The sequence below is a fragment of the Dermacentor albipictus genome, chromosome 5 (assembly GCF_038994185.2).
Source record: "Dermacentor albipictus isolate Rhodes 1998 colony chromosome 5, USDA_Dalb.pri_finalv2, whole genome shotgun sequence".
In the NCBI taxonomy this organism is placed as follows: Eukaryota; Metazoa; Arthropoda; class Arachnida; order Ixodida; family Ixodidae; genus Dermacentor; species Dermacentor albipictus.
Window position 1 is genome coordinate 47,386,451 of NC_091825.1, and position 11,620 is coordinate 47,398,070.

The 11,620-nt window shown below is 49.3% G+C and overlaps 1 protein-coding gene across 1 annotated transcript; it reads right to left on the reverse strand.

Annotated features, from left to right (window-relative positions):
* Positions 1-3,621: 3,621 nt before the first annotated feature.
* On the reverse strand, positions 3,622-10,968 carry LOC135899240 (uncharacterized). Its single transcript, XM_065428515.1, has 2 exons — positions 10,812-10,968; positions 3,622-4,970 (listed from the first exon to the last, which is right to left on the reverse strand). Exon 2 carries the CDS (start codon positions 4,949-4,951, stop codon positions 3,638-3,640), a length of 1,314 nt encoding a protein of 437 aa, XP_065284587.1. The 5' UTR covers positions 4,952-4,970; positions 10,812-10,968; the 3' UTR covers positions 3,622-3,637.
* Between the last annotated feature and the right edge of the window lie 652 nt (positions 10,969-11,620).

The window sequence follows — 11,620 nt, forward strand, 5'->3', positions numbered from 1 at the left end:
ATTGCATCGTGTTGTATTTGTAACCTTGCAGTCTGAAGGAAAACGCAGAATTTAAGCTGTCATCATCTATTATAAAAATATATTAGCAAGTTAGGAGCCCTCTACACCCTGCTGTTAGATTAACTGTTTGATCGCCACCTGCACACATAGACAAACATGAAACTACTCGGTAGATGATTCAGATCATGTTAGCTAGTGCTGGAGTTTTCACGACGCCTGCAGCGCCATCCTGGCGGTCAGAACGTGCACAATGCAGCCGCTCCCGCGGCCGAAAATTGCAACTGGTAGCGGCGTTGCGTGCGCTGAAAGTCGAAGGAAAACAAAAGGACGCCGACGGTACTGTTGCGTATACAAGTGTCACAACTACGTCGGAATGAGGGAGGATGTATCCTTCTGCGTCTTTCCATCTATATAAACCCTAGGAACAAGAACGGAGGCGGCGTTGGATACAAGCAGTCAGGCGAGCGGAGTAAGTTCCCGTCTTGTCGCCCTGTCAAGCGGTGTCATGATGGTTTCTAAATCGAATTTCGCGTGTGTGCTTGGTTTATTGGATAGTGAAGACGGTCAGCCGTGGCAACCAGTACCAAACAGCAGAATCTGCAGTCGGCATTTTGTCGGAAACAAAATGAGCAATAGCATGCACCATCCGGCATATGTACCAACCATTTTTCCTTCGCAATACCACCGCCAAGCTCCTTCCAATGCCACTACACCAAGCGAACGATACGAAAGGTAAATAGTTTCCATTCATTGCCAAGAATTATGTGGCAGGGAAGCTGCCTTGTAGTACGAGTTGTGTGCGCATACTGCCGGCGCACGCGCGACTAAGCCGCCTATGTGTTTTTAAAAATGCACATGCGGATGAGGACTCGGCGCTGAGGTGCATCCGGTAAATTTATGTAATTAGTGCTAAATGTAGCCAGGGTTGTTACGGATCAAGCAGCGGAGCACTCAAACCTTTGCTTGCCCGAGTCAGCTGATGCGATAAAACTTTCTTCTCCGTTGACTGCTGTAGCACTGTAACATCAGAATTTCTATGTCTAGCTGGAGAAGTATGGAATGTCTTCAGGCCAACTAATACTTCCGAAACCATAGCGCAGCAAGACCGGCGCCGTAGCTGCTTGATTAGCGAGGCAGGCTGCCACACAAGCATGGGAACGGCGCACGACGCAACCGTTAAATAAACGCACGTGCTCGCCGCGACACACTGTGAAAGATATAAGCTTCTTTCGTCAGTTCTTCACTTGATGGCGCTAGCTTCTTTACGAAAACTGTCCACTTGAAGCGGCGCGAAAACGGAAAGATACGAACTATAATACGGCCGCGCACGTGTGTGTCGTCTGGTCGAGCGGCTGGGATATGCCGCGTTTCGTCGCCAGGGCGGCGTGCAACGCACTCTTTTCGACGCGCCGCCTATCCAGCGCTGGTTCCCCATAGCTAAAATGTCTACGGTTCTTTAAAATCAACTTGACAGTCTTAGCGAGAATTTTAGGAACATTTTTCACTCAGTTATTCCTCAGAGTTTCTGTATGCATTTCCTTTTTATTCGTATTTGAGAATGTCCGACTCGATTTGCAAATTTTTTTTGAAGATATTTTATTTACTGTGCATTTTACTAACAACTCCCTTCTATTCTCTTGTTGAATAACATAAACACTAGTCCTTAGTATTCAAATTGGATCAAGTCGCCTTTTTATTTTTTTTCATATGCTTACTCGAAAGTGACAGCATCGGGCGACCTTACACATTGTAAACCGAAATTTGTGCACAAGTGCTGGATACGTGCAATTTTTCGCGCGACCGCAAGTGTGCAATGCGGCTTGCGGCGATGGGCGGCTCGAGCGTAATACCCAGTGCAGCAGCCCGCCTACTCGATCACTTACTACCCAGTGATCCAGGTAGGCGGGAAAACGGTTAAATACAAACAAGCAAAGTTAGATTGCCCTCGAAAAGTGCGTAAAGTACCCAAAGAACGCTAGCGCACTAAAGACTATTAGCCTGTCAATTGCACAGAGCGAAAATGGGAGAATTAGAAATAAATTATTAATGCATGTCGGCCGATGGAGTGGAACTAATTGTGGGTCTAATCTCATATAACAATTCGCAAATAAAAATGGAAAAGAAAGGAAGCGAGGCTATGTGAAGTTAAGCTGGATTCGAACGACGGGGCGGATCACGAGGGGCGGATCGCAGGTACTCGAAGCTCATCACCCCAGATGTGCGCGAGGTGCCCACATTGCAACGAACAGCGCCGCTGGAGCTCGTATGCGGCCCTCTTGTTTGCGACTTGATTCGACGGCACTGAGATCCGCCATACTGGTCTGCGGACTGAATCGGCGATTCCTTCAGTCGTAGTAATCCAGCTTTACCTCACGAGCCTCGCAATTATCTTGCTTTTTTGCTGCGCTGCGCACTTGCAGTGGCCGGTTTCGCGTGTTTTACGTTGGATGACTCACGTTCCATGATCGGTGAACTTGCAGGCAGTGCGTCTGGCCATGGCCTGACGTCGACGAGTTTGTGCGTGTGGCCGTGAACGTCGTGACCTTGACTCTCTGGCAGGAAGCGGGGCTCCCTCGAGAAAGGGAGAAGGCACGGGCTTCTGTTTGAAATTTCTGTTGCACGGCTCCAAAACAAACGCCGTGCAGTGGTTCGTTAATTTGCTGGCACGACCGGCTCGACTAAACTTGGTTTGTAGTCTGGCGGTTCCATACCGGCCAACTTCCCTATAGGTGGATGTCCTTTGAGCGTCTGGAACTTCCGTATTTGGCGAGCACCTGGCCGGGCCTGCGCTTGTACATATTTTAGCAGTAGGTAGCCGGCGGCAGCACTATAGTTTGCCTCCCACAGCAGTGGCGCATGCTGGACTATTTCACAAAATCTGTGTTGAGGAGAAGGGGTGCCCAGAGACCCTCGAAAATATCTACATGGCCTCCTTTTGAGATTAGAGTCCAAAAGGTCGTGGTACATCTCTACTCATTAGAAAAAAACAGTGGATTATAATGACGGCACCGGGATTCGAACATGGTATCTCCCGCGTACGAGACGAATGCTCTACCATTTCACGATCGCAAGCGGTTGCAACATACGCGCCGCGCTCGTCTGTTTTCAAACCCTGGACAAAAGTCGTTTAAGAACTCTATACCAGAACATGAGTTACTATACTCGGTTTGAATAAGAATGGAAAACTTGACGAGTTGAAAGATAAATGATTTACAGCGCAAAAGCACAGAGACACAGGCTCGAAGAATGGACGACGAGAGCGATGTCAACGCATTACCTCGCCGACGGAGCAAGAATTCTGTGACCTCACCTGCATGCCATTGAGATTCTTTCATGATCGTCGTGCGTACACTGATGGCCGACACAGCAAAGCAAGGTCAAGATTTGAACATATTATGCTGAGTCTTCAATAGTTCAAATAGTTTTTCATGTGTATAATGTATATAACATATAGGAGCTTAAATTATTCTCCATGCCCTTATTTTGCCCATAGTTTCGTAATGTTAATAATAATAACAATTATTATTATTATTATTATTATTATTATTATTATTATTATTATTATTATTATTATTATTATTATTATTATTATTGCACCGGCAAACACACAGTGCAACGACCGAAAGGTAGTGCGGCTTTAATTTATGCCCTCAAAGAAGCGAATCAGGGACGACGCTTTCAAGCGCTCTCTGGGCACATCCGGGGACGCCGGAGATCCTTGCCGACGAGCCGCCCAGCTGCCGGCGGACTCGCTGGCCGACGCCGCAGCTCGAACGGCAGACGACTGGCGAGAGGCCGCAGACGGTGCGTCGAACGAGTACCACGACGACGTCGACGTCGACGACTTCTCGGCGCGGGTTGGCTCGTCGCAGACCTCCGCGCCACATCGCCGGTCGGCCACCATCTCGCTCGCCTCTGTCGGCAATGTAGAAAAGTCCAGCTTGACCAGGCTGCGCTCGCTGTCGCTGCTGCACGAGCCGGCGTCGGCGGCGACTTCCGCGTCGGTCCCGCAGTAGCGCCGCGTTCGACGGCGCGCCCTTTTAGTGCCCGTGGACAGCTCCACCAGGTCGCACTTGTCCAGGACCTCGAGCACGGGCATGTCCCGGATGCGGTCGTCGGATGGCCCCTCGCTTGACGGGTCGACGGGGGCTTCTTGCTCGAGTCGCGACGCCGACGACAGCGGGTCGCGTTCATGAAGTCGCGGAACGGTGGCCGGCTCGGCGCAGCAGCCGCCGGTGACGAGCTGCGTAATCTTCGAGAGCTTGCTACAGACTTCGTCGCCGGCGCGCAACTGGCTCGGCTTCTCCAGGGTCAACTGGGCTAGCTGCGACTTTACACGTCTGGCGTCCATCTGCGACGGCGAATAGGTCAGCGCGCTCTTCGTAGCAGCCGCTTGTGGAGGGGACTTCCGGACATTCTCGTCGGTGACGGCACTGTCGGTCGGCAGGCCAGAGCAAGAGGAGTCGGCCTGCCGCGCGGTAGACCCCGGAACGCCGTGCACCTTCTCCTCGAGGTGGCCCGTGTCGTGAGAGTCGGCGATGACCGCGACAGGTGTTCCAGGTACATCCTGCGACTTCAGCTCCGGGGACAGCGGCTGCTGCTGGACCTTGCCGCGCAGCTGGTAGCGCAGCGCGACGTTTTGCGTTGCTTCCAGGAGCACGGACAGGCGCCTGTCCTCCAGCAGCAGTGGCGCCCCCTTCTCGGTCAGCGTTGGGTTCTTGAGGCGGCCCTTCTTCAGCAGCTCCCTGACCATGTGGCCCTCGTCGAGCGCCGCCTCCTGGAAAGGCTGCAGGCACAGCGTGGCGGACTCGACCTCCGCGTGCGGCGGCTGCCGAAGCGCATCGTCGCCGTGTTCTTCGACGAGCCGCGACGGAACTCGCTCCTGCAGGTCCTCCTCGGGGTCCTTGTCCCTGGGCGCCTGGTCGCCCTCCACGAAGGCCCCTTCCGCCATGCTCCTAGGTCTGAGCTACCTGCGCGCGTTCGAATTGGTTTCGATCACCTGCGGCTCTTTTTATGTGCACTCCAAAGTACGATACGCGAGCGTTCTTAAAGCGAATAGCGCTCTTCGGCTCTTCCACCCGTTTTCGGGGTCGCTTCGTATTCAAATGCGCCGATGCAAAGAGCGTGTGCTCTCGAGCTACCAAGTTGCGGAGAGCACCGACAGGAAATATATCAAATTCAAAAACCTTTGATGCGAATGTAATTCTCACAAGCTTATGAGTTCTATAGTGATGCCATATTAGAAAAGGTAAAATAAATATCTTGTCAGATTTCTTGAAACATCGAGAGACGTTACGGAAGTTGTGAATGAAAGAAAATATGCGTATCCCATGCTCTGTGGAAACGGATGTAGGCGAAGCTTTGCATGCTGTTTGCTTTGATTGACGATAATTGACGGTGATGACGATTGCCGGTATCACAGCCCAGCACGCGACCTCCAGCGCCTGCAAACTTCGCATACCTGCCTGCGACGGCACCGGACGGGATGTGCGAAGGCGACTGCCATATGGTGGTAGATGGTCGCCTATTTTAAAACGTCATTTTAAAATGGGTGACAGTGCGAAGGTAGAACTCGGCTTCATTGTGGCTTCCGAACGCATGCCTTCCGAGCGTCGTCTGTTAGACGCGTAATAGATTTGGGTTTGTAAGCTAGTGGGGCCGCGATTGCCGGTGTGCGTGCTGTCGCATGAGAGCTTTGGCGGCATCTGAAAGTTTAGTTGCTGTGGTGGAGCGCTCGGGTATCTCTGCCTTTCCTCCCGTCTCCATCTCCCCCTGCGACAGCTGCAGGAGAGGGCTACGGCACCGCTACGTATGTGCCGGTTAACGGCGCTGTTCTTTACGGAATCACTCTATGGGCCCTCTAACGTAAAACGATTCCATTAAGTTTTTATTCCAATCTCCTGACGTCAAATTTGTGTAACCGCCGACGCAGGGATCGGGCGATCACCCGCGGGGTTGTCTGACCAATCAAACGCTCGGCTCGTTCATCATCATCATAATCATCATCATCAGCCTGGCTACGCCAACTGCAGGGCAAAGGCCTCTCCCATACTTCTCCCCCGGTGATGTACTAATTGTGGCCATGCTGTCCCTGCAAATTTCTTAATCTCATCCGTCCATCTAACTTTCTGCCGCCCCCTGCTACGCTTTCCATCTCTTAGAATCCAGTCCGTAACCCTTAGTAACCATCGGTTATCTTCCCTCCTCATTACGTGTCCTGCCCATGCCCCATTCCTTTTTCTTGATTTCAACTAAGATGTCATTAACTCGCATTTGTTCCCTCACACAATATGTTCTCTTCTTATCCCCCCTTAACGTTACACCCATCTTTCTTCTTTCCATAGCTCGTTGCGTCGTCCTCAATTTAAGTAGAACCCTTTTCGTAAGCCTCCAGGTTTCTGCCCCGTAGGTGAGTACTGGTAAGACATAGCTGTTATACACTTTTCCCTTGAGGGGTAATGGCAACATGCTGTTCATGATCTGAGAATATCTGCCAAACGCACCCCAGCCCATTGGTATTCTTCTGATCATTTCAGTCTCATGATCCGGATCCGCGGTCACTACCTGCCCTAAGTAGATGTATTCCCTTACCACTTCCAGTGCCTCGCTACCTATTGTAAATAGCTGTTCTGTTAAACATTACTTTAGTTTTCTGCAGATTAATTTTTAGACCCACCCTCCGGCTTCGCCTCTCCAGGTCAGTGAGCATGCATTGCAATTGGTCCCCTGAGTTACTAAGCAAGGCAATATCATCAGCAAATCGCAAGTTACTAAGGTATTCTCCATTAACTCTTACCCCAGTTCTTCCCAATCCAGGTCTCTGAATACCACCTGTAAAAACGCTGTGGATAGCATTGGAGAGATCGTATCTCCCTGCCTGATGGCTTTCTTTATTGGGATTTTGTTGCTTTCCTTACGGAGGACTACGGTGGCTGTGGAGCTGCTGTAGATATCGTTCAGTATTTTTACATACGGCTCGTCTATACCCTGATACCGCAATGCCTCCAGGACTGCTGAGGTTTCGACTGAATCAAACGCTTTCTCGAAATCAATGAAAGCTATATATAAGGATTGGTTATATTCCGCACATTTCTCTATCACATGATTGATAGTGTGAATATGGTCTATTGTTGAGTAGCCTTTACGAAATCCTGCCTGCTTGACAGAAGTCTAAGATGTTCCTGATTCTATTTGCGATTACCTTAGTAAATACTTTGTAGGCAACGGACAGTAAGCTGATCGGTCTATAATTTTTCAAGTCTTTGGCGTCCCCTTTTTTATGGATTAAGATTATGTTGGCGTTCTTCCAAGATTTCGGTACGCTCGAGGTCATGAGGCATTGCGTATACAGGGTGGCCAGTTTTTCTAGATCAATCTGCCTACTATCCTTCAACAAATCTGCTGTTACCTGATCCTCCCCAGCTGCCTTCCCCCTTAGCATAGCTCCCAAGGCTTTGTTTACTTCTTCCGGCGTTACATGTGGGATTTCAAATTCCTCTAGACTATTCTCTCTTCCATTATCGTCGTGGGTGCCACTGGTATTCTATAAATCTCTATAGAATTTCTCAGCCACTTGAACTATCTCATCCATATCAGTAATGCAATTGCCGGCTTTGTCTCTTAACGCATACATGTGATTCTTGCCTATTCCTAGTTTCTTCTTCCCTGCTTTTAGGCTTCCTCCGTTCCTGAGAGCATGCTCAATTCTATCCACATTATACTTCCTTATGTCAGCTGTCTTACGCTTGTTGATTAACTTAGAAAGTTCTGACAGGTCTATTCTAGCTGTAGGGTTAGAGGCTTTCATACATTGGCGTTTCTTGATCAGATCTTTTGTCTCCTGCGATAGTTTGCTGGTATCCTGCCTATTGGAGGTACCACCGACTTCCATTGCACACTCCTTAATGATGCCCACAAGATTGTCGTTCATTGTTTCAACACTAAGGTCCTCTTCCTGAGTTAAAGCCGAATTCCTGTTCTGTAGCTTGATCCGGAATTCCTCTATTTTCCCTCTTACCGCTAACTCATTGATCGGCTTCTTATGTACCAGTTTCTTCCGTTCCCTCCTCAAGTCTAGGCTAATTCGAGTTCTTACCATCCTATGGTCACTGCAGCGCACCTTGCCGAGCAAATCCAAATTTTGTATGATGCCAGGGTTAGCGCAGAGTATGAAGTCTATTTCATTTCTAGTCTCGCCATTCGGGCTCCTCCACGTCCACTTTCGGCTATCCCGCTTACGGAAGAAGGTATTCATTATCCGCATATTATTCCTTTCTGCAAACCCTACTAATAACTCTCCCCTGCTATTCCTAGAACATATGCCATATTGCCCCACTGACTTGTCTCCAGCCTGCTTCTTGCCTACCCTGGCATTGAAGTCGCCCATCAGTATAGTGTATTTTGTTTTGACTTTACCCATCGCCGATTCCACGTCTTCATAGAAGCTTTCGACTTGCTGGTCATCATGACTGGATGTAGGCGCGTAGACCGGTACGACCTCCAATTTGTACCTCTTATTAAGTTTCACAAGGCCTGCCACCCTCTCGTTGATGCTATGTAAATCCTTTGTGTTACCTGCTATATCCTTATTAATCAGGAATCCGACTCCTAGTTCTCGTTTCTCCGCTAAGCACCGGTAGCACAGAACGTGCCCGCTTTTTAGCACTGTATATGCTTCATTTGTCCTCCTAATCTTACTGAGCTCTATTATATTACATTTAATGCCGGCTAATTCCTCCAATAGCACTGCTAGACCCGCCTCACTAGATAACGTTCTAGCATTAAACGTTCCTAGGTTCAGATTCCTAGTTCATAGGAGGTCACTTTCGTTTGCTTGAAAAACGAATAACATTGCCTACACTGAGCGGCTTGTCTTATCTAATTGGCTGACAAGAGGTGAAGAGCACGCTGAAGTGGAGAAGGATTCGATGGGGCCGAGCCACTGCACTAAAAATCGATAACCGGATTAAGAAGGTGGTGCCGGCGTCTGCGGTTGGTCCGCTTTCCCTTACTTAGTTTGCGGTGGCTCGTCGACAATCGCGGTGGCATGCAACGGAAGCTTAAGAATGACGCTAAAACGGATCCTCAGAAAAGAAGAGTTGGCAGAACGAGGTCGTAAACGTACCATAATTTCTCGAAAACTTTACACGGCCACGCAAAAAGTTTTATTACACGCAAATAAATCTATGCTCTCCGGCAGGGGTGAGTAGCCAGTGCCGGAGCGATCGGCAACAGCCATCTTTTATTGCTTTCGGAATGGGGCAGCCCGCGGCTATTCAGAACAAAATTCAGCTTTGTTCTTTATCTTTATATTTTAGCTTTTATCTTTTTTTTAATTTTATCTTTATCTCTATTCTATCTTCATCATCTTTATCGTGCACTCGTCACTTTGACGCGGTGAGTTTTTTCGGTTTTGTGACGTCGCATGACAGGCAGATGAAGTGGTGCAACCCGAAAACTTTTGACCAATAGCCGAGGGCTAGTGGCCAAAAGGGGTCGAATCAGAAATAACTATTTTTCATTTGTTCGATCAAATCATGCATAATCAGCGTGTACACGTCATATCAGATATGGAGCTATGACGGTTCTCGTGACGTCGCATGACAGACATGTTAAGTGGGGGTGGTCCAAAAAAGTTTTTGACCAATCACGGAGGGTTGATTGCAGAATTGGAACAGAAATGTTTGGGATAGTATTACGTTATAGCGCCCTATGAAACAACAAACGCTACCTGAATGGCCTCACTGTAACAAATATTACACCTTCTAGCACATCATTCCTTTACTCAAGTAGATAGCTTTCTTACATTGACAATCGCCGTCGATGGTTTGTGCACTACTTGTCACCACGACTGACCAAGAGTGAGCGGGTGAACAGTAAAATAAAAGGCCATAAGTCCAGTCCGGACGCTGCTGTATACTATGGGCAGAGAATCAAGAAGCAAGTTCGGCAGCATGTTACACTCCTGTGAAGGCGAAAGCCTGCTGCAAACTTGGTAATGCATTAAGTTGTACGATTGGAGGGGGTCAGAGTTTTTTGCAAGACATAACGAGCCGCAGTGTTAAGTACACATATGGTGCTTTAAGTCGGCCTTCTCAACGACACATGCGAGCACTTAATGCGCCACCTAAATGTGCAGCATGCTTGTCGCCAGAAAGTGTTACAAATATGCAACACAAGCCGAACACAATTACGTTGCATCCGCTCAGCAGGGGAAAGCAGCACTCTCAGTCTAACGCCTTGCTCCCGCCGCTTCGCACGTCGTACCTCGTTTCTCTATTGGCGAGCGTCCGAGGCCGTAGCATACTTCCGAGTCCTACCGAGCAATCCGCTAGGCCCCGGGCGAGATTCCTCCATCGCCATCTCTCTCGCTTCGCCGTCGACTGTCGCCACAACCGCCGCCGCCGCCGTGACGTCAGCGGCGCAACACCCGTATTTCTCTCTGCGCGCACCACTCGTTCCACTCTCCACCCGCCGCTAGCTCAGAAGCACGTGTTCTTTTTTTGTACCACTTGGCTAGACGCCGCGTTTTTTTTTTTTTTAGCGCCATCGCGCGACGAACTGTTTAGAGCGTTCGCCTTAATACAGTCGACTTTACATCCTTATACCATACACTATACCGGCCCAGAATATCACAACCGCTCGACCATCAAGTCAGGCGAGCGATCGGGAGTGGCGACGCCAGAGCGTCAACTGCCTCCAGCCCGTTGTCGCCGGTCAGCTAAATTACGGCCTCGTTGCGACCGCGCAATCGGGCCTTTGGTACAGCGTCATCTATTATAGAAAGTGCTCTGAAAGAGTGGACGCCTTACCCGGTAAGTCCGCTGGACCCGAGCTGCGAGAATTTGGTTGATCACATTCCTAGATCCGCCTTCTAATGGTATGCTTCCTCTTTGTCCCTCATGTTGGCACGCGAGGCATCAACTAAGATGATGATGACATTAGTCAACTATAATGCCTGTTTTTACCGCGAATTAATTCTTTCTTGCGCATTCAAATCATGATGTAACCTTGCCATCCGCAATTATACGTAGAATCATCGACTATCCTCTTCGACATCGCTAAGGCGTGGCACCAAATTTATCCACTTGGCGGCGCTCATAATTCGTCTTCAATGTCTTCATTCCACAGCCCCCGCTAGAACGACGAACGCGTTTCTCCAGCTTCCCTCTATTAGCATTACTGTTGCTGGATATATTTTTAAAGCTAAGCTTTCTCCGGTTCCTCCACTCACTTAGCGGGTGCTGCTGTATGACAGAGTAAATGCACTCCATTACCCGGTGCCCTATCACTATACCAGAGCCAAGAAGTAAAGGAGTCGGCAAACCGTTGCGAACCGTTGCCAACCTTCGCTCGTAGGTACGTCTCATAAGTAAATGTCTCCCCGAAAGAAGTCCATATAGCTGCACCATTGACTCAGAAGCGCGAGGCGCAACAACAAGGCTTGACGGTCATGTGCAACGAGAAGCGTGACGAGCACCTTGCGAACACACGTGAGGCGAAGCGGCAATAGGTAGCAACGTTGGGAGAGCATGCGTGTTTCATTTGAAGGTGCAAGCACGTACTTGGACGAGTACTGTGTGCGGGACCATGAAGATTCGTCCGATGTGCAGCGTCTGTG